Genomic DNA, 23,294 nt, shown 5'->3' with positions numbered 1-23,294 from the left:
CTCATCTGTCATAGTATATTTAGTAACCTTATTCCCTAGTATGACTAACCGCACACAAACACTGCTTTGCAGACAATTTATTCTGTCAGTACTTATATTTACTGCAGTTATATTTGAGATACATTTACAGGGCATTTTGTAGTGTTCCGTTGAAATAATAATGGCTATTTTTATGCAAAAAGTATTTTTCAAAATAAAATAGATTTTTTTTTATCTATTTATCTCTATTCCTCTTCTCGCAATTTCATTAGAGACAGTCCCCCAATTTGAGAGCTGTCTCTCGCTCTGTTGATAGAGTCTGCATTGTCCCGTGGGCTGACAGTGGCCAAGGCAAGTCCCATTTACTGCAGCATGGAACAGGTGACACATGCACCTGCCTCTAAGAATGTGTGACTGGAATGGAGTGGATGGGAATTCAGGGGCAGTCTAGCACTTTCCAAAGCTAGATATCATAATGGTGTGGCCAAGCCCCCTGCCCCGATTCAGTCTGCTGAACTGTTGGGATATATGTTATCTGAACGTATGTTCATACTGTGTACTAAATTAGTGAGAAACAGTAGATTATTATGATGTTGTTTACTAACATTAATCAAAAGTGAAAATTTGCACTAAGCTTCAGGCAACCAATTACCAATGTAATTTTTATCTGCATGGAGCACGTTATACAATAAAAACAAATGTTACTATGGTTTATTGGAAACTTTGTGGCAATGTTAGAAAAGCATATCATACTGTATGTTTCTGTTTGAATATATAGGGGGGGATTTATCAAATCTTGGAAAGAGAGATAAAGTGTAGATAGATAAAGTACCAACCAATCAGCTTATGTCATTTTTCTAGCACAGTCAGTAAAATTATATTTATAAGCTGATTTTTTGGTTCTTTATCTCTCAAAAAAATTGATCAATAGCCCCATAGTAACTTGTAGAAGTCTTCACACCTTTCACTGCCTTAAAAATCTAAATAATATAGAAATGTGAAATAATAATACTTATCCATATGCTCTTCCAGCAATAGCTTTCATGGATCCCTTTGAGTATATTTCACAGCTAGAACCCACGATGTAACACTCTTATTATCTCTAATTTTCCAGAGTCTCACACTCAAAATCCAGATATATTATGCATTAACATCACTGTCTACTTTAGACCTATGTTGACAGATGTAAAATAGTGTTAGGGTCTCCTGCCCTGTGCTGCCACGTCGTCATGGCAACCGGGAGACAAGTGCTAGTGGAGTAACCTGAGCGCAGCTGATACTCCGGTTCGGGTCTTTTGCTGTGCAGTGGTTATAGGCTCTGTGCACGGCAGGGGATCCGGTGCTGGTTTTTGTGCTCACAGTCTGTGAGGTCTGAGTGGGGCGTGGACAGCACCTGCTTTATAAGGCCTCTTTTCAGGGTAAGCAGATGCTGCTGAATCTTTGTTGGTTTGTCAGTTCATGAAAGTTAGCCAGTACTGTGTAGCTTTGTATTTGTTTGTTGCTTACTGCAAATAGGCCTGGGGATTTGGTATTACACTCTGCCAATCCAGACCTAGCAGTAAGACTGGAGTCAGTCGTTTAGCTTGCTGGGGTTCTGTTACTACTCTGTGAACTTAGCAAGTTTGCGGCTGTATTCTAAGACTTGCCTGTCTAATCCTGTCTCACTGTGCTAGGTGTCAGGGGTCAGTTTAGTGGCAGTAAGCTAAAACCTGTGCACTGCAAGTGAGAAATAGGATTGTGGAGACTCTCCTTGTGTCTATCATTCCATCTCTGACCAAGGAGTTTACTGCCACACCCGTTGGTAACCATTTAGGGTTTTGCTGTTGCCCTTAGCAACAGCATTTCGGGTTCTCTACGTATTAAAACACAACATCTTGCCTTTTTCCATCTGTGCAGTTCTAATACAAGGGAGATACTCAGTTCCTTAGCCTCTGGGCTTCTCTGTTCACTTTGTGTGTATTTTGTTACCCTATTACCTTCTGTGTACGTTATGTCATATTCCCCAGTTTGTCTGTGAGTCCATTTGTTTTGCATAACAGTTCAAACACCAGTACATTCCTGCAGACACTGGAGTGCATAACAGTTCTGACACCAGTACTTTCCTGCAGGCACTGGTGTGCATAACAAATAGAGTCTCATAACCTTCTTGGAATCAGGCATACATGAGATATTAGTCACAGAACAGTACAGTAAGTAAGCTCATTGAGGGAAGATGTATAGGAAAGAAGGGGACAAGGACAGAACGGAAAAGTAAAGAGGAGAGGAGGTGACAGAAGCAGTTACAGTGAGTAAGCTCATTGAGGAAAGAGGTATAAGAAAGAAGGGGTCAAGGACAGAAAAGGAAAGAGGATTGGAGTTGAAGGTAGGTATGGAGTCAGCAGACGAACAAGTAGAAGTTGAACCTGGAGAGTGTTGTATCACGTAGACCAATGGAGTAGAGAAGGGAGTGGTCAATAGTCATATGTGGCTGTGAGGTTGCAAAGGACAAGATAAGAGAAGTGGCCCTTAGCTGTGAAGAGATCATCAATAATCTTGGCGCAGGCAGTTTCAGTGGAATGAAGAGACCAGAAGCCGTAATGATAATCAATAAATACAGTGAGGGAGGAGGGTAGAGGAGGGAGTAGTAGGTTCTGTAGAAGGGATGGGGTTTGAGGATTGTGTAGAAGTTAGAGACCTGAGGTAGTACTGTTTGGCAAGTGAAACAGCAGAAGAACTTTACATATTCTTAAAGGTTTAATGTTAACAAGACTTGTTTGCAATTGTCTGAGTGACATCTTTCTAAAGTGCTAACCAAAGCATATACCTGGCTTTATGAGATAGCAAATATGAAAGCATTTCCCTACTTTTGACACCATGTGCCTCTTCATTCCAAATTGCTTTCAGACGGCACATATTTTTCTATGTGAATTCTCTGTATACCCGGGCATTCCTAATTTTGTGTTGCCACTAGTCATTGTAATAGGTGCCATTTTTCTAGTATCGGCAAGATCTCCTCCAGTCATTTTTTTAAGAGCTGGCATGATTTGCGCCCATACATTAACAGATTTTTTTTATTGAAGCAAAAAAGTAGTATATAATGCACATCTGATGAACAATGGGCCTAATTCAGACCTTGTCGCTAGGCCTCGTTTTCATACAGCCTGCGATCAGTTCTGAACTGTGCATGCATATGCACCGCAATGCGCAGGTGCCTCGGTCCGCAGCGACGGGGATCGTCGGGCAGCGACAGGATGGGCGAAAAAAGTGATCGCATGGGCAATTGCAAGGTGACTGACAGGAAGATGCCGTTTGTGGGTGGCAACTGACCGTTTTTGAGGAGTGTCCAGAGAAATGCAGGAGGGACCAGGCGTTTGAAGGGAGGGTTTCTGACATCAGCTCCGGCCCCGATCATCGCACTGGAAGAGTAAGTCCTGGGCTGTGCAGAGACTGCACGATCTTCTGTTTGTGCAGCTCTCCTGCACATGCGATTACATCCCTGCACAGCGATTTCTCCCTCCCCTGTAGGCAGCCACTACCTGATCGCAGGGATGCAAAAAACACACCCTAGCGATCAGGTCTGAATTAGGCCCATTAAACGTACATTCATCTGTATGATCTATAGCAGTGGTTTACAAACTGTGTGCCGTGGCACCCAGGGGTTCCCCAGGACACTTGCAGGGGTGCCTCGGATTTGTGGTCCAGAACCAATTCTAATTATGCTTAGTCAATGTAATAGGCAAAAACTGTGCTGGTGGCTGTCAATCATAAAATATGTGGACAAACAGAAGCAAATCTTGTCCCTCACCACACAACTGAGCCTAAGGATGACATATAAACACAATTTACTTAATTTATATTGTTTTAATAAATTTTTCAACAACAAATATTTAGCCTACGGGCGCCGTGAAAAAAATTATGATACTCTAGGGCGCCGTGATCCAAAAATGTTTGGGAACCACTGATCTATAGTATAAATTACAATAGAATATATGAATATAAGGTTGTGAAATTACATTGCAAATAAACATAGCATTTCAATGACAAAAGACAAAGATGCCCCAAATCTTATACAATATAAAAAGGGAATAAAGATGATCCAGAACAAGACCAGTATTACTGTACACTGAGGTAATAATGATTGGTGGGTTATTGTCAAGATCTCTAAGCGAGTACCAGGAAGTACAGTTGTTGAAAGGCATTCGAAATCTGATACTGCAGGAAGGGAGCCAGTGTTGAGATGGAACTCTCACAAATCTCAAAGAAAGATTCAACCTGACCTCCTTATAGAACAACGCCTCTGTTCAGTCCATTTGAAAAAACTTATCTTTAGGAGTACGGCCATCTTTAGAGTAAAGTTAGGATTAGGCTGCAGTTAGGGTTAGGCTCACATTGTTGACATGCCGTCTGTCATTCACAGTGTCGACATTCTGGCAACGACAACATTATTTCAGTCTCGACATTCAGGCTGTGTTGACATTCTGATCGTCCACTAAATATACCACACCCCAGGAAGGAGATGCACAAAATATGTATGTTGTTGGAAGCTGAAAACAGGTTTCAAAACCTGTGGTATACCCTAACGTTAGATTAAAAGAACTATCTGGATATATCACTGCGCCTTGGAAAATGTGAAGTATGAGGTTATTACAATATGAGCAGCAAGAAGGAAACACTGGTGAAGGAAACCATTCTTATATAGTGCAGCAAATTCCATTACGCTTTACAATTGGAAACAACAGTGATAAAACAAAACTTTGTAATAACAGTAATAGAGGTAGGAGATCTCTTTTTGCAAGCTTACAATCTATACGGAAATAGGCATTGGTACACAAAGATACTGTAGGTGTTGTCTATTGCACAATGGTATAATATTGTCACACAGCAAGTTTGGCCTGGAGTCAGGAGGATGGTTAAGTGAAGAAAGAGAAAATATGTGAGGAAATGTGTGGACTGTACAGTAATTGGATGTGAAAGTTTATGAAGGCAGTGTGAGCGGTTCCGGAATTTGTTAAGTTTTCTGAGGTGAGTATTTACGGAACGCTAGAAGATAGTCTTATCATGCGTGAGAGGGTATTCCACAGAGTGGGTGCAGCCCATAGAAAGTCCTGCAATCATGAATGGGAGCGAATAATGAGTGTGAATAAGAGACGTAGATCTTGTGAAGAGCAAAGAGGTTGGGTTGGGAGATATTTTGAAATGAGCAAAGACATGTACATTGGTTTGGCTAATGGCCTTGTGTGGGAGCAAAAGTATTTTATATTGAATACAGTAGAATACAAGTAACCATTGGAGGTACTGACAGAGTGGATCCGCAGTCAATGAACATCTAGCAAGGAAAATTAGCCTCACAGCTGTATTCAGAATGGATTGCAGTGGTGAGAGTCTTTTTGGGAAGACCAGTGAGAAGACTATTGCAATAATCAATACGGGAGATAATGAAAGCCTGTATTAGAGTTTTTGCAGTGTCTTGTGTAAGGTGTAGTCGTATTTTGGATATGTTTTTTAGATGCATGTAACATGATTTTGAGACAGACTGAATGAGGGGAACAAAGGACAGTTCAGAGTCAAGGGTGACACCTAGGCAGTGAGCTTATGGGGTAGGTTTGATTGTTAAGTTCTCAATAGTGATAGGGATATCAGTCTGGTAACTACTATAGGTTGGTGGAAATAAAATTAATTCTGTCTTGGAAATATTAAGTTTGAGGTGGCGAGATAACATCCAAGATGAAATGGCAGAAAGGCATTAAGTGGGGTGGACCAATACAGATGGTGACAAATCTGAGGAAGATAAATAGATTTGAGTGTCATCCATGTACAGGTGATACTGAAATCCAAAAGAGTTGATTAGTTTGCCAAGAGATGAGGTATAGATAGAGAAAAGCAAAGGACCTTAGAGTTGCCATGCCTTTACTGTATAATATCTTAGGTTGCATTTCACTTATTTTTTTAGTCTCATGAGACCCCAGACAACATTTATTTCTCTGACGTCCTAGTGGATGCTGGGAACTCCGTAAGGACCATGGGGAATAGCGGCTCCGCAGGAGACTGGGCACAAAAAGTAAAAGCTTTAGACTAGCTGGTGTGCACTGGCTCCTCCCCCTATGACCCTCCTCCAAGCCTCAGTTAGATTTTTGTGCCCGAACGAGAAGGGTGCAAGCTAGGTGGCTCTCCTGAGCTGCTTAGAAGTAAAAGTTTAAATAGGTTTTTTATTTTCAGTGAGTCCTGCTGGCAACAGGCTCACTGCATCGTGGGACTAAGGGGAGAAGAAGCGAACTCACCTGACTGCAGAGTGGATTGGGCTTCTTGGCTACTGGACATTAGCTCCAGAGGGACAATCACAGGTTCAGCCTGGATGGGTCCCGGAGCCGCGCCGCCGGCCCCCTTACAGAGCCAGAAGAGCGAAGAGGTCCGGAGAAAGCGGCGGCAGAAGACGTTCCTGTCTTCAAATAAGGTAGCGCACAGCACTGCAGCTGTGCGCCATTGCTCTCAGCACACTTCACACTCCGGTCACTGAGGGTGCAGGGCGCTGGGGGGGAGCGCCCTGAGACGCAATAAAAACGATATAAAAACCTTATATGGCTAAAAAAAATGCATCACATATAGCTCCTGGGCTATATGGATGCATTTATCCCCTGCCAGTTTCCTCAAAAAAGCGGGAGAAAAGGCCGCCGTGAAGGGGGCGGAGCCTTTCTCCTCAGCACACAAGCGCCATTTTCTTTCACAGCTCCGCTGGAAGGACGGCTCCCTGACTCTCCCCTGCAGACTACACTACAGAAACAGGGTAAAACAAGAGAGGGGGGGCACTATTGGCAGCTAATATATAATACAGCAGCTATAAAGGGAGTAACACTTATATAAGGTTATCCCTGTATATATATAGCGCTCTGGTGTGTGCTGGCAAACTCTCCCTCTGTCTCCCCAAAGGGCTAGTGGGGTCCTGTCCTCTATCAGAGCATTCCCTGTGTGTGTGCTAGGTGTCGGTACGATTGTGTCGACATGTATGAGGAGGAAAATGATGTGGAAGCAGAGCAATTGCCTGTGTTAGTGATGTCACCCCCTAGGGAGTCGACACCTGACTGGATGGTAGTAATTAAAGAATTACGTGACAATGTCAGCACTTTGCAAAAAACTGTTGACGACATGAGACAGCCGACAAATCAATTAGTGCCTGTTCAGGCGTCTCAGACACCGTCAGGGGCGCTAAAACGCCCGTTACCTCAGATGGTCGACACAGACCCTGACACGGATACTGAATCCAGTGTCGACGGTGACGAGACAAACGTAATGTCCAGTAGGGCCACGCGTTACATGATCACGGCAATGAAGGAGGCATTGAACATTTCTGACACTACAAGTACCACAAAAAAGGGTATTATGTGGGGTGTGAAAAAACTACCAGTAGTTTTTCCTGAGTCAGATGAATTAAATGAGGTGTGTGATAAAGCGTGGGTTTCCCCCGATAAAAAACTGCTGATTTCTAATAAATTATTGGCACTATACCCTTTCCCGCCAAAGGTTAGGGCACGTTGGGAAACACCCCCTAGGGTAGATAAGGCGCTCACACGCTTATCAAAACAAGTGGCGTTACCGTCTCCTGATACGGCCGCTCTCAAGGAACCAGCTGATAGAAGGCTGGAAAATATCTTAAAAGGTATATACACACATACCGGTGTTATACTGCGACCAGCGATCGCCTCAGCCTGGATGTGCAGCGCTGGAGTGGCTTGGTCGGATTCCCTGACTGAAAATATTGATACCCTGGATAGGGACAGTATATTATTAACTATAGAGCATTTAAAGGATGCATTACTATATATGCGAGATGCACAGAGGGATATTTGCACCCTGGCATCTAGAGTAAGTGCGATGTCCATTTCTGCCAGAAGAACGTTATGGACGCGACAGTGGTCAGGTGATGCGGATTCCAAACGACATATGGAAGTATTGCCGTATAAAAGGGAGGAGTTATTTGGGGTCGGTCTATCGGACCTGGTGGCCATGGCAACGGCTGGAAAATCCACCTTTTTACCCCAGGTCACCTCTCAGCAGAAAAGACACCGTCTTTTCAAACCCAGAGGGAAAAAGGCCGCTCATTCCTGCCCCGGGGCAGAGGAAGGGGAAAAAGACTGCACCATGCAGCCTCTTCCCAAGAGCAGAAGCCCTCCCCCGCTTCTGCCAAGTCCTCAGCATGACGCTGGGGCTCTGCAAGCAGACTCGGGCACGGTGGGGGGCCGTCTCAAGAATTTCAGCGCGCAGTGGGCTCACTCGCAAGTGGACCCCTGGATCCTGCAGGTAGTATCACAGGGGTACAAATTGGAATTCGAGACGTCTCCCCCTCGCCGGTTCCTGAAGTCTGCTCTACCAACGTCTCCCTCCAACAGGGAGGCAGTATTGGAAGCTATTCACAAGCTGTATTCCCAGCAGGTGATAATCAAGGTACCCCTCCTACAACAGGGAAAGGGGTATTATTCCACGCTGTTTGTGGTACCGAAGCCGGACGGCTCGGTGAGACCAATTTTAAATCTAAAATCTTTGAACACTTACATAAAAAGGTTCAAATTCAAGATGGAGTCACTCAGAGCAGTGATAGCGAACCTGGAAGAAGGGGACTATATGGTATCTCTAGTTATCAAGGATGCTTATCTCCATGTCCCAATCTACCCTTCTCACCAAGGGTACCTCAGGTTTGTGATACAAAACTGTCATTATCAGTTTCAGACGCTGCCTTTTGGATTGTCCACGGCACCACGGGTCTTTACCAAGGTAATGGCCGAAATGATGATTCTTCTTCGAAGAAAAGGCGTATTAATTATCCCTTACTTGGACGATCTCCTGATAAGGGCAAGGTCCAGGGGACAGTTAGAGGTCGGAGTAGCACTATCTCAGGTAGTGCTACGTCAGCACGGGTGGATTCTAAATATCCCAAAATCACAGCTGATCCAACAACACGTCTACTGTTCCTAGGGATGATTCTGGACACAGTCCAGAAAAAGGTGTTTCTCCCGGAGGAGAAGGCCAGGGAGTTATCCGAGCTAGTCAGGAACCTCCTAAAACCAGGACAAGTGTCAGTGCATCAGTGCACGAGAGTCCTGGGAAAAATGGTGGCTTCTTACGAAGCGATTCCATTTGGAAGATTCCATGCAAGAACTTTTCAGTGGGATCTGCTGGACAAATGGTCCGGATCGCATCTGCAGATGCATCAGCGGATAACCCTATCTCCAAGGACAAGGGTATCTCTCCTGTGGTGGTTACAGAAGGCTCATCTTCTAGAGGGCCGCAGATTCGGCATTCAGGATTGGATGCTGGTAACCACGGATGCCAGCCTGAGAGGCTGGGGAGCAGTCACACAGGGAAGAAATTTCCAGGGCTTGTGGTCAAGCATGGAAACGTCTCTTCACATAAATATCCTAGAGCTAAGGGCCATTTACAATGCCCTAAGTCAAGCAAGGCCTCTGCTTCAGGGTCAACTGGTATTGATCCAGTTGGACAACATCACGGCTGTCGCCCACGTAAAGAGTGGGGACTTCATCCAGAAGTCTTCCAAGTGATTGTAAACCATTGGGAAAAACCAAAGGTGGACATGATGGCGTCCCGTCTCAACAAGAAACTGGACAGATATTGCGCCAGGTCAAGGGACCCTCAGGCAATAGCGGTGGACGCTCTGGTAACTCCGTGGGTTTTCCAGTCGGTATATGTGTTCCCTCCTCTTCCTTTCATACCAAAAGTACTGAGAATCATAAGAAGGAGAGGAGTAAGAACGATACTCGTGGCTCCGGATTGGCCAAGAAGAACTTGGTACCCGGAGCTGCAAGAGATGCTCACGGAGGACCCGTGGCCTCTACCTCTAAGGAAGGACCTGCTCCAGCAGGGACCTTGTCTGTTCCAAGACTTACTGCGGCTGCGTTTGACGGCATGGCGGTTGAACGCCGGATCCTGAAGGAAAAAGGCATTCCAGATGAAGTCATCCCTACCCTGATCAAGGCCAGGAAGGATGTAACTGCAAAACATTATCATCGCATTTGGCGAAAATATGTTGCGTGGTGTGAGGCCAAGAAGGCCCCTACGGAGGAATTTCAACTGGGTCGTTTCCTACATTTCCTGCAAGCAGGATTGTCTATGGGCCTAAAATTAGGATCCATTAAGGTTTAAATTTCGGCCCTGTCGATCTTCTTCCAAAAAGAACTGGCTTCAGTGCCTGAAGTTCAGACGTTTGTCAAAGGGGTACTGCATATACAGCCTCCTTTTGTGCCTCCAGTGGCACCTTGGGATCTCAATGTAGTTTTAGGGTTCCTAAAATCACATTGGTTTGAACCACTTGCCACAGTGGATTTGAAATATCTCACATGGAAAGTGGTAATGCTGTTGGCCCTGGCTTCAGCCAGGCGCGTATCAGAATTGGCGGCTTTATCCTATAAAAGCCCTTACCTGATATTTCATTCGGATAGGGCGGAATTGAGGACTCGTCCTCAATTTCTCCCTAAGGTGTTTTCAGCGTTTCACATGAATCAACCTATTGTGGTACCTGTGGCTACTAGGGACTTGGAGGACTCCAAGTTGCTAGACGTAGTCAGGGCCCTGAAAATATATGTTTCCAGGACGGCTGGAGTCAGAAAATCTGACTCGCTGTTTATACTGTATGCACCCAACAAGCTGGGTGCTCCTGCTTCTAAGCAGACGATTGCTCGTTGGATTTGTAGTACAATTCAACTTGCACATTCTGTGGCAGGCCTGCCACAGCCAAAATCTGTTAAAGCCCATTCCACAAGGAAGGTGGGCTCATCTTGGGCGGCTGCCCGAGGGGTCTCGGCTTTACATCTTTGCCGAGCAGCTACTTGGTCAGGGGCAAACACGTTTGCTAAATTCTACAAATTTGATACCCTGGCTGAGGAGGACCTGGAGTTCTCTCATTCGGTGCTGCAGAGTCATCCGCACTCTCCCGCCCGTTTGGGAGCTTTGGTATAATCCCCATGGTCCTTACGGAGTTCCCAGCATCCACTAGGACGTCAGAGAAAATAAGAATTTACTTACCGATAATTCTATTTCTCGTAGTCCGTAGTGGATGCTGGGCGCCCATCCCAAGTGCGGATTGTCTGCAATACTTGTATATAGTTATTGTTACAAACAAATCGGGTTGTTTATTGTTGGAAGCCATCTTTTCAGAGGCTCCTACGGTTATCATACTGTTAACTGGGTTCAGATCACGAGTTGTACGGTGTGATTGGTGTGGCTGGTATGAGTCTTACCCGGGATTCAAGATCCTTCCTTATTATGTACGCTTGTCCGGGCACAGTATCTTAACTGAGGCTTGGAGGAGGGTCATAGGGGGAGGAGCCAGTGCACACCAGCTAGTCTAAAGCTTTTACTTTTTGTGCCCAGTCTCCTGCGGAGCCGCTATTCCCCATGGTCCTTACGGAGTTCCCAGCATCCACTACGGACTACGAGAAATAGAATTATCGGTAAGTAAATTCTTATTTTATTATATGTTTATCTAGGACAACTGTATTATGCAGTGCATTACAAAGAATATTTAATAATTCACATCTATATATTACAATCAATATTTGCACAAATACCAGGGTTGCATTCAAAGAGCCTACAGTATTGTTCATAGAACCTACAGTATTGTACATCACACACACCCACACACTACATGCAACTGGACACAGATAGCGATCTGGTTAGAATTGAGCCCATGTACTCAGTTTTGTGAGGCAGTAATGCTAACCACTATGCCTGATATAAGTGCACCTCAAGAAGAACGGGCAAAAGCCTTGTTACGCATAACACCTCCTACAGTAATTTGATACATAAATGCCAAGGGTATTTCATGGATTATATTTCTATAAATTGGATGACACAAGCAATTTACTGTATGTGATTTCCATTGTAGTGAAAAGACTTTTCTTCTTTCAGGTCTGTAATGTTCACATGTAACTACTATATATTGGTAACTGAAAGTTATTTATCACGTATAAACCAAAGGTGTGCAGAAAGTGCATTGATTGAAAATGAAGTATGCAAATATTGTTTCCTGTTGTTTTAAACCTATTCTCTGTAGTTGCTCATTGACTCCATTGACCTGTTCTGAGCTTCCTGTAGTTGAAGTTCTGCTTTTGAAATATAATGCTTATAAATCTGTTTTTCCTTTATGACAGATTCGTGTGTTCAGGCCTCCCAATTATTCCGGTACAATAGCTCTGGCCTTACTAGTGTCTCTGGTTGGTGGTTTACTTTATCTGAGACGAAATAACCTTGAATTCATCTACAACAAGACAGGCTGGGCCATGGCTGCTCTCGTAAGTATTATCTTTGCTAAATTCAGTGCTGTTTACATAAAAAGAACATCAGTGTTGCAACTAAGAAAATGCCATTTATGAACATCGGCAGCCTAATAAATAACTATAATACACATCTGATCCAACTTGCGCAATATTTAACATATAGGGGAAAGATTTTCCAACCAATATAGGAGAGAAGTAAAGTACCAACCAATCAGCTTCTAACTGATTTTTGTAGCACAGCCTGCAAAATAACAGAAGCTGATTGGTTGGTACTTTATCTCTCTCCAAGATTTGATTAATCTCCCCCTAAGACTTAAAATATGTAGAAATCCATATATGGGATGTACTGTATGTAGCCATTCACTAATGATATACATCTGAATAACATATGTATATATTTGCGTGTGTTGGATGTATGTAACATAGATGTGAGCTAATGATGCACGTTACAAGCTGCTACTGTCTTCCCTAAGAGCAGCTGGCTACAAAACGTTCTGTTCACATTGTAAACACTGGTACTGGCACAAATTCCTACATTACAGTCACTAGGATGTTATGTTACAGTAAAAACTTTTTTGACTGGTCTGGGAACAGAGGAGTATTCTGAAGTGTAAGGTAGGTCTGAGACATACAGGGTTTACCTTGTTTCTGTGTTATTTTGTAAACAAAAGACTGGGTACACACTATGCCGACCGATTTGCCAACAACGGCGGATTTAGTAAGCATACACACTTACCAATTGGCCGCTCAATGTGTCTGTGCAGACATCACAACTGGATGGGCATTTGAATTTGCCCGCTGAGTTGTGAAGTCAGCCCCTGCAGCCAGTCTATGGGCGGTCAGCGGGTCGCCCAAACACACAGCCAGACATGCTGATATATCTGCAACATGTATTGGCATCGGCTGTCCTACAGAGCTGACGCGCTATGTCTGTGAATAACATCATTCATAGAAATATCAAGCGTACACACCCACCGACCTGATATATCGTTCATTGCCTGAAGTAACGATAAATCGTTTGTTGTGTACCTAACCAAAGAATAATCCACCAACTTTAATTAACTATAAGCCATAGCCCATTTGATCAGTTTTCTACATGGATAGACTCAGATACTGTTTTGTATCGGGTCTTGTACTGCTTGTACTGTCTTGTAGCTGCCACATGCAATGAGCTGATATGACTATTATATCCATGCTAGCGGTCTCCCTAAAGGGGTGTCACTAAACTGAACCACGTTAGGTTTATTACACTGGTCTCCTACATTTTGTTCTCATGCACTACGCTTTTCTCTGGATCCTAGTGGAATGCACTGGATTTTGTAGCCTTCCCTCTTGGAAGCCTGACTTGATGTACACTCGACTGTCTTACAATGGTTAAACAGCATTGAGTGGCATGGGATCATACTGTATGTCTCAATACCCAAGGAGAGTCACAGTCAGGGAAAACTGAAAGGGACATGAACTCAACCTTTAGTGCTGGCTAACTTTAGAAATATCATATGCATAAACCTTATTGGAACCTGAGCAGGTCCTTCTGAACCCCTTATGAAATTACACCGTGTTGTGGAGCCCCAGAAAGGCTAACTCATGATCTGGCCACACACCATATATGTCCTCAGGTTAATACCTTCAGTCATACTTATGTTACCATGGTTATGCACCTTCCCCCTACAGTATTTGTCATATGGACTACAACAGCATGCACATTTCCATGGAAAGATCATGGCCCTCAAGTTAGAACTGTGCAACCTACATCAGGACAGTTTGGTGGTGTGGGGGACTTAGTCTTTAAATATGATGTACTTGGTGACCTCAGAGTGCTTTCATCTGTATTTAACATTTATTTTAAGGACTGTCCTAAGCAGAACTTGATTTGGTAGTGTGTGGCCCATTGCATCATATTTACTTTTCTCTGACGTCCTAAGTGGATGCTGGGACTCCGTAAGGACCATGGGGAATAGCGGCTCCGCAGGACACAGGGCACAAAAGTAAAGCTTTAGGATCAGGTGGTGTGCACTGGCTCCTCCCCCTATGACCCTCCTCCAAGCCTCAGTTAGATTTTTGTGCCCGAACGAGAAGGGTGCAGGCTAGGTGGCTCTCCTGAGCTGCTTAGAAGTAAAGTTTAAATAGGTTTTTTATTTTCAGTGAGACTTGCTGGCAACAGGCTCACTGCATCGAGGGACTAAGGGGAGAAGAAGCGAACTCACCTGCGTGCAGAGTGGATTGGGCTTCTTGGCTACTGGACATTAGCTCCAGAGGGACGATCACAGGTACAGCCTGGATGGATCCCGGAGCCGCGCCGCCGGCCCCCTTACAGATGCTGAAGAGTGAAGAGGTCCAGAAATCGGCGGCAGAAGACGTTCCTGTCTTCATTAAGGTAGCGCACAGCACTGCAGCTGTGCGCCATTGCTCCCAGCACACTTCACACTGCGGTCACTGAGGGTGCAGGGCGCTGGGGGGGGGCGCCCTGGGCAGCAATGTAAATACCTCCTATGGCAAAAAATACATCACATATAGCCCCTGGGCTATATGGATGTATTTAACCCCTGCCAGTTTTCCAGATAAAAGCGGGAGAAGAGCCCGCCGAGAAGGAGGCGGGGCCTATCTCCTCAGCACACGGCGCCATTTTCCCACACAGCTCCGCTGGTAGGAAGGCTCCCAGACTCTCCCCTGCACTGCACTACAGAAACAGGGTACAACAGAGAGGGGGGGCACTTATTTGGCTAAAAATATATATAAGCAGCTATAAGGGATAGACACTTATTATAAGGTTGTCCCTATACAGTTTATAGCGCTTTGGTGTGTGCTGGCAAACTCTCCCTCTGTCTCCCCAAAGGGCTAGTGGGGTCCTGTCCTCTATCAGAGCATTCCCTGTGTGTGTGCTGTGTGTCGGTACGTTTGTGTCGACATGTATGAGGAGAAAAATGATGTGGAGACGGAGCAGATTGTCTGTAATAGTGATGTCACCCCCTAGGGGGTCGACACCTGAGTGGATGTACTGTTGAAAATTACGTGACAGTGTCAGCTCTATATAAAGACAGTGGTTGACATGAGACAGCCGGCTACTCAGCTTGTGCCTGTCCAAACGTCTCATAGGCCGTCAGGGGCTCTAAAGCGCCCGTTACCTCAGATGGCAGATACAGACGCCGACACGGATACTGACTCCTGTGTCGACGGTGAAGAGACAACCGTGATTTCCAATAGGGCCACACGTTACATGATTGAGGCAAGGGAAAATGTTTACACATTTCTGATAATATGAGTACCACCAAAAAGGGGTATTATGTTTGGTGAGGAAAAACTACCTGTAGTTTTCCTGAATCTGAGAAATAAAATGAGGTGTGTGATGATGCGTGGGTTTCCCCCCGATAACAATTGATAATTTCTAAAAAGTTATTGGCAGTATACCTTTTCCCGCCAGAGGTTAGGGTGCGTTGGGAAACACCCCCTAGGGGGGGATAAGGCGCTCACACGCTTGTAAGAACAAGGGCTCTACCCTCTCCTGAGATGGCCGCCCTTAAGGATCCTGCTGATAGAAAGCAGGAGGGTATCCTAAAATGTATTTACACACATACTGGTGTTATACTGCGACCAGCAATCGCCTCAGCCTGTATGTGCAGTGCTGGGTTGGCGTGGTCGGATTCCCTGACTGGAAATATTGATATCCTAGATAAGGACAGTATATTATTGCCTATAGAGCATTTAAAATATATGCGAGATGCACAGCGGAATATTGCCGACTAGCATCAAGTATAAGTGCGTTGTCCAATTCTACCAGTAAAGTGGTCAGGTGAGGCGGATTCCAAACGGCATTTGGAAGTATTGCCTTAAAAAAGGCATTTGGGGTCGGTCTTTCAGACCTGGTGGCCACGGCAACAGCTGGGATATCCACGTTTGTACCCCAGGTCGCCTCTCAAAATAAGACGCGGTATTATCAGGCGCAGTCCTTTGTTGGCAAGCGGACAAAAGGTTCCTCTTTTCTGCTCGTGACAGAGGGAGAGGAAAAAGGCTACAGAGATGAGCCAGTTCCCAGGAACAGAAACCCTTTCCCGCCTCTGCCAAGCCCTCAGTATGATGCTAGGGCTTTACAAGCTCAGGCACGGTGGGGGCCCGTTCTCAATGAATTTCAGTGCGCAGTGGGCTCACTCGCAAGTAGACCCCTGGATCCTTCAGGTAATATTTCAGGGGTACAAATTGGAATTCGAGACGTCTCCCCCTCGCCGTTTCCAAAAGTCGGTTTTACCGACGTCTCCCTCTGACAGGGAGGCAGTTTTGGAAGCCATTCACAAGCTGTATTCCCAGCAGGTGATAATCAAGGTACCCCTCCTGCAAAAGGAAACGGGGTATTATTCCACACTATTGTGGTACCGAAGCCAGACGGCTCGGTGAGACCGATTCTAAATCTAAAATCTTTGAATACAGAGGTTCAAATTCAAGATTGAGTCACTCAGAGCAGTGATTGCGAACCTGGAAGAAGGGGACTACATGATGTCTCGGGATATCAAGGATGCTTACCTTCATGTCAAAAAATTTACCCTTCTCACCAAGGGTACCTCAGGTTATGGTACAGAACTGTCACTATCAGTTCAGACGCTGCCGTAGGGATGGTCCACGGCACCCCCGGGTCTTTACTAAAGTAAGGACCGAAATGATGATATTCCTTCGAAGGAAGGGAATTTTAGTTATTCTTTACTTGGACGATTCCCTGATAAGGGTAAGATCCAGGGAACAGTTGGAGGTCAGTGTAGCACTATCTCAGGTAGTGTTGCGGCAGCACGATTGGATTCTCAATATTCCAAAATCGCAGCTGGTTCCGACGACTTGTCTTCTGTTCCTAGGGATGATCCTGGACACAGTCCAGAAAGAAGGTGTTTCTCCCGGAGGAGAAAGCCAGGGAGTTATCCGAGCTAGTCAGGAACCTCCTAAAACCGAGCCAAGTCTCAGTGCATCAATGCACAAGGGTTCTGTGTAAAAATGGTGGCTTCCTACGAAGCAATCCCATTTGGCAGATTCCACGCAAGGACTTTCCAGTGGGACCTACTGGAAAAATGGTCCGGGTCGCATCTTCAGATGCATCAGCGGATAACCCTGTCACCAAGGACAGGGGTATCCCTCCTGTGGTGGTTGCAGAGTGCTCATCTTCTAGAGGGCCGCAGATTCGGCATTCAGGACTGGGTCCTGGTGACCACGGATGCCAGCCTGCGAGGCTGGGGAGCAGTCACACAGGGAAGGAATATCCAGGGCTTATGGTCAAGCCTGGAGACATCACTTCACATAAATATCTGAAGCTAAGGGCCATTTACAATGCTCTAAGCTTAGCAAGACCTCTGCTTCAAGGTCAGCCGGTGTTGATCCAGTCGGACAACATTACGGCAGTCACCCACGTAAACAGACAGGGTGCCACAAGAAGCAGGAGGGCAATGGCAGAAGCTGCAAGGATTCTTCGCTGGGCGGAAAACCATGTGATAGCACTGTCAGCAGTATTCATTCCGGGAGTGGACAACTGGGAAGCAGATTTCCTCAGCACGACCTCCACCCGGGAGAGTGGGAACTTCACCCAGAAGTCCTCCACATGATTATAAACCGTTGGGAAAAACTCGACAGGTATTGCGCCAGGTCAAGGGACCCTCAGTCAATAGCTGTAAAGGCTCTGGTAACACCGTGGGTGTACCAATCAGTGTATGGGTTCCCTCCTCTGCCTCTCATACCCAAGGTACTGAGATTGATAAGATGGAGAGGAGTAAGCACTATATTCGTGGCTCCGGATTGGCCAATAAGGACTTGGTAACCGGAACTTCAAGAGATGCTCACGGAGGATCCGTAGCCTCTACCTTTAAGAAGGGACCTGCTCCAGCAAGGACCCTGTCTGTTCCAAGACTTACCGCGGCTGCGTTTGACGGCATGGCGGTTGAACGCCGGATCCTGAAGGAAAAAGGCATTCCGGATGAAGTCATCCCTATCCTGATCAAAACCAGGAAGGATGTAACCGCAAAACATTATCACCGCATTTGGCGAAAATATGTTTGCGTGGTGCGAGGCCAGTAAGGCCCGACGGAGGAAATTCGACGATTCCTACATTTCCTGCAAACAGGAGTGTCTATGGGCCTGAAATTGGGGTCCATTAAGGTTCAAATTTCGGCTCTGTCAATTTTCTTCCAAAAAGAACTAGCTTCAGTCCCTGAAGTTCAGACGTTTGTAAAAGGGGTACTGCATATACAGTCTCCTTTGGTGCCTTCAGTGGCACCTTGGGATCTCAATGTAGTTTTTGGGTCCCAAAAGTCACATTGGTTTGACACTCTTAAATCTATGGAGTTAAAATATCTCACAGGAAAAGTGGTCATGCTGTTGGCTCTGGCCTGGGCCAGGCGCGTGTCAGAATTGGCGGCTTTATCCTGTAAAAGCCCTTATCTGATTTTCCATTCGGACAGGGCGGAATTGAGGACTCGTCCTCAGTTTCTCCCTAAGGTGGTTTCAGCGTCCACCTGAACCAACCTATTGTGGTGCCTGCGGCTACTAGGGACTTGGAGGACTCCAAGTTGCTAGACGTTGTCTAGGCCGGAAAATATATGTTTCCAGGACGGCTGGAGTCAGAAAATCTGACTCGCTGTTCATCCTGTATGCACCCAACAAGCTGGGTGCTCCTGCTTTTAAGCAGACGATTGCTCGTTGGATTTGTAGTACAATTCAGCTTGCACACTCTGTGGCAGGCCTGCCACAGCCAAAATCTGTTAAAGCCCGTTCCACAAGGAAAGTGGGCTCATCTTGGGCGGCTGCCCGAGGGGTCTCGGCTTTACAACTTTGCCGAGCAGCTACTTGGTCAGGGGCAAACACGTTTGCTAAATTCTACAAATTTGATACCCTGGCTGAGGAGGACCTGGAGTTCTCTCATTCGGTGCTGCAGAGTCATCCGCACTCTCCCGCCCGTTTGGGAGCTTTGGTATAATCCCCATGGTCCTTACGGAGTCCCAGCATCCACTTAGGACGTCAGAGAAAATAAGAATTTACTTACCGATAATTCTATTTCTCGTAGTCCGTAGTGGATGCTGGGCGCCCATCCCAAGTGCGGATTGTCTGCAATACTTGTATATAGTTATTGTTACAATAACATCGGGTTGTTTATTGTTGTGAGCCATCTTTCAGAGGCTCCTACGTTTTATCATACTGTTAACTGGGTTCAGATCACAAGTTGTATGGTGTGATTGGTGTGGCTGGTATGAGTCTTACCCGGGATTCAAAATCCTTCCTTATTATGTACGCTCGTCCGGGCACAGTATCCTAACTGAGGCTTGGAGGAGGGTCATAGGGGGAGGAGCCAGTGCACACCACCTGATCCTAAAGCTTTACTTTTGTGCCCTGTCTCCTGCGGAGCCGTTATTCCCCATGGTCCTTACGGAGTCCCAGCATCCACTACGGACTACGAGAAATAGAATTATCGGTAAGTAAATTCTTATTATTTAGCGCTAGCATATTCCACATCGCTGTACTACTGGGAACAAAACAGTAATAAAACAAGTATGGGTAATAACAAGAAAGCAGAGAGGTAAGAGGGCCCTGCTCGCAAGCTTACAGTCTGTAGGGAAATAGTAAAGCCAGATTGCAGAGGTTCTTGGTGGTATATGGGCATTGTTGGTCTGGGGACACAGGGTTGTGTCAGTGTAGAAAGAACATATTTAAAGTTAAGTGTGAACTGTGTACAGTAGAAAATCTCATGTAGTTGGGCCTGATTCAACGGTGGATGCAGTACCGATATTTACGCAGTTGAGCGATTATTTTGCTACTGCACATGCACAAAACATCTAGCATTTGCATACAACATCACTATTACTTGATACAGATTCTGCAATCCATGAGCGGCTCAGAGTAGTGACTGGGAGAAGACCTAAAGTATTTGAAAAAGAGGAAGTGTAATGGGCATGTGATGGGAGTGTTATGGGCATGTTTAAGCATGTGGTTGTGATCTCTTTCACAGAACAGGAGCCACAGTGTCCATACAATCGGGCGTAACTAGAATGTTGTGGGCCCCATAACAAAATCTGACCCCCTTCCCTGCCGTTGTTATTACAATGCCCCTTAAGGTAGCAGGAGAGAGAGAGTGAGGGAAAAAAAGGGTATCAGGGGGAGAGAAAAAGGGGAGCAAGAAGCGAGAGAAAGAAGGGGATCAGGAAGAGCAAGAGGGTTTAATGGAAAAAGATGGAATGAGAGAGAGGGTGTCAGGGAGAAAGAGAGAAAGGGATGAGAGTGGAAAGAGAGAGACGTCATCAGCAAGAGAGAAAGGTGTTAGAGGGGAGAGAAGGGGAGGAGTGAGAGTCAGAGAGATAGAGAGTCAGGGAGGGAGAGAGAAAGAGGGGAGCAAGAGAGAGTGTCAGGGAGAGACAGGGGAGAGAGAGAACAAAAGACAGGGTGTCAGGGAGAGAGAGAAAGAGAGTATCAAGGAGAGAGAGACTGTGTCGGGGGAGAGAGAGACAGTGTTGGGGAAAGAGAGTGTGCCAGAGAGAGAAGTGGTAGGAGCAAGAGAGGGAGGAGGGCGAGAGGGAGTGAGATAGAGAGTGTCAGGGAGGCAGAGAAAAAGAGGGGAGCAAGAGAGAGTAAGAGTGTCAGGGAGAGACAGAGGGGGAGAGATAGAATGAGAGAGAGAGTAATGGAAAGAGAGGGTGTGTCCGGGAGAGAGAGACAGCTTCAAGGGGAAAGAGAGTGAGGAGAGAGTGTCAGAGAGATGGAGAGAGAGAGTCAGTGTCAGGGAGAGAGAGGGAGACGGTGTCATGGAGAGGGAGGGAGAGAGACAGTGTCAGGGCGAGAGAGAGGGAGAGAGTCAGTGTCAGGGAAAGATACAGTGCCAGGGAGAGACAAGAGAGAGCAGGAATTTGTCAGGAAGAGAGTGCGGGAGAGAAACAGTGTCATTGAGAAAAGAGAGAGAGAGGCGCAAGAGAGCGTGCCTGGGAGAAAGAGGGAGCAAGCACTACCTGAGTCCAGCAGAGGTCTCTGATGGGGGCGAGCTCTTCCCGGCATTAGGCCCCGCCCCCTAAATACCCACGAATGGCGGCACTCTGAGATGGACAGGTAGGCGCCCCCTCCCCTGCTGCATATTCCGTGCGGCTGCAGGATCGGGGAACAGGGTGGGGTTTATGCTATTGGTGGCTGCGTTCTTATGGGGGGTGAAGGGGAGCTACGGCATTCTGTGTCTGGGTGCAGGGGGAGTACCAGCCCTTAAGGCAGCCTGGGCCCCATAGCAGGTGCACCCCCTGCACCCACGGTAGTTAAGCCACTGCATACAGTATCTGTATAAGTTACAAGGAAGACTCTGCGTTAGGTAGGAATCAACGCTGTGACCAATGCTGGAGAGATCAGATTCACCAGATCACTTGGGCATTGCTCAGATATACAAAGTTGGCATCACAGGGCTTGTTAAGCCCATTGCATGGTAGTGCACTAGGGGAATGCATATTTCTGCACTTGAGAATCTGTCAGAAATTGCAGCGGTGCATGATCTGCCTGCACTCCTGAATTTGTCCCTCTGTGTTACTGTGCAAATTTCTGCAATAGAGGAGACTGAGATGCATACTGGCGGAGCTCAGTAAGTGCAGTATAGACCAAATCAGGTGCACACATAAATTAGCTAGAATGCTTTTTCATGTAGTGTTAGTAACTGACCTTGAACTATAACATTTATAAAGTTAAACATTTCAGGGGGGGAAAAAACACATTCAGTGTAATTATTTCCTCTTCAAAATAGATTCAAGGATTTGAATCACTTTGTATACATGCCGCCTGTACATTAGACATTAGTTCAGGGTCATGTGTTTAACTCCTTTCCCTCAGCTTGATGGATTTACTGAGATGCAAACCTCTTCCAGAGACAAAACCCATCTAGCACTGAAAAGCTCCAAGGTAACATCTCCATTATCTTTGCACAGTGAAGTGTCCACTGTCAATTTCCCTGACATATTGTTTATAACACTGACAGTTCTGGAGATCCAGCAACTCAGACTCACTATCAGATGAAAGAGAGAAGGCAGTGAGTACACATTACAGAAAAAAGGTGCACATTTGTGTTACTATTACCTCAAATTGATTCCATCAGTCATTGCCTCGTGCCTGAAAATACAGATATGTCCAGTGGTCCAGTGTGTTGTTAAAAGAGAAGCAGTTATTGCATAGTGCTGTGTAGTACAGCCTGATTTAGGGGGTTATTCAAAGTTGGTTGCAGATTTTGCTATCGAAGCAAAATCTGCGACCACTAAACTCACATGCTGGGGGCCGCCCAGCATGTGTGGTTCAGCCCCGAATTGCGATCACATTGAATAGAGGTAGACCCCCTGCCTACGCAGCATGAGTGTGTATGCAGGCGGTTTGGCACCATGTTTCCACTCGCAGGAAACGCAGGCAGCGTGATTGGGCTGCCCCAATAACGACCATGCCATTCCTGTGTTTCTTGCTCTCCTCCTCCCAAATGCCGGGTCACTGCCCCCGGATGCCCATCGCCTGTCAATCATGACATAATCACACCCTTCCAGGATGTAATCCCATCGTTATAGCCTCCTCACGTGCACTGCGGCCGTTACGGGTGCACAGACGGGAAATGCCCTTAGTTCGCTGTTAGATGCTGCAGGGTCTGCATTAGCCCCAGTGACAGAGAGTGAACCTTCGACCCAGGACAGCCTGGTGGAAAGGTCACATAGGCCTGGGCGTAGGTTGGCACTATTCTTTACTCTTCTTTTAAATACAGTTACATTACTTACATGTGATAGATAGGATTGCATGGTGCGAACGGTGCCACAGCGTGGCGTATTGTGTTGGGCACAAGCACGGAAATGGTCATGCTGTAGCTCACTGCAAGCAACAATATAAGTGGACACATCTGTATGCTTAGAGATGCTTATTGGAAAAGTAGCCCAAGAGTGCAAAAACTAGGGAGAAAGTGTAAAATTCTGTTTGTTTTTGTCCTGTCCACCCTCCACAGCACTGCCAGCCTGAACTCACTTCTGCAGGTATGGCTTCCGTAGAGAGCTGCAAACTACAATGTGTGCTCCTACAGCCAGCACGACTGAGACGCAACGA

At 46.0% G+C, this 23,294-nt stretch overlaps 1 protein-coding gene across 2 annotated transcripts in view; it reads left to right on the top strand.

The window, feature by feature from the left end:
* The window catches only part of TUSC3 (tumor suppressor candidate 3), a 563,832-nt gene that overhangs the window by 398,865 nt on the left and 141,673 nt on the right, over positions 1–23,294 (top strand). For both annotated transcript variants that reach the window (XM_063920865.1, XM_063920866.1), the window contains exon 5: positions 12,114–12,254. In XM_063920865.1, the coding sequence (XP_063776935.1) occupies positions 12,114–12,254 (141 nt within the window). The remainder of the gene's footprint in view (positions 1–12,113; positions 12,255–23,294) is intronic.

The sequence above is a fragment of the Pseudophryne corroboree genome, chromosome 1, assembly GCF_028390025.1.
Source record: "Pseudophryne corroboree isolate aPseCor3 chromosome 1, aPseCor3.hap2, whole genome shotgun sequence".
Taxonomy (NCBI): Eukaryota; Metazoa; Chordata; class Amphibia; order Anura; family Myobatrachidae; genus Pseudophryne; species Pseudophryne corroboree.
The sequence above is the reverse complement of the archived record's forward strand: the minus strand, read 5'-3'. Positions and strand labels throughout refer to the sequence as shown.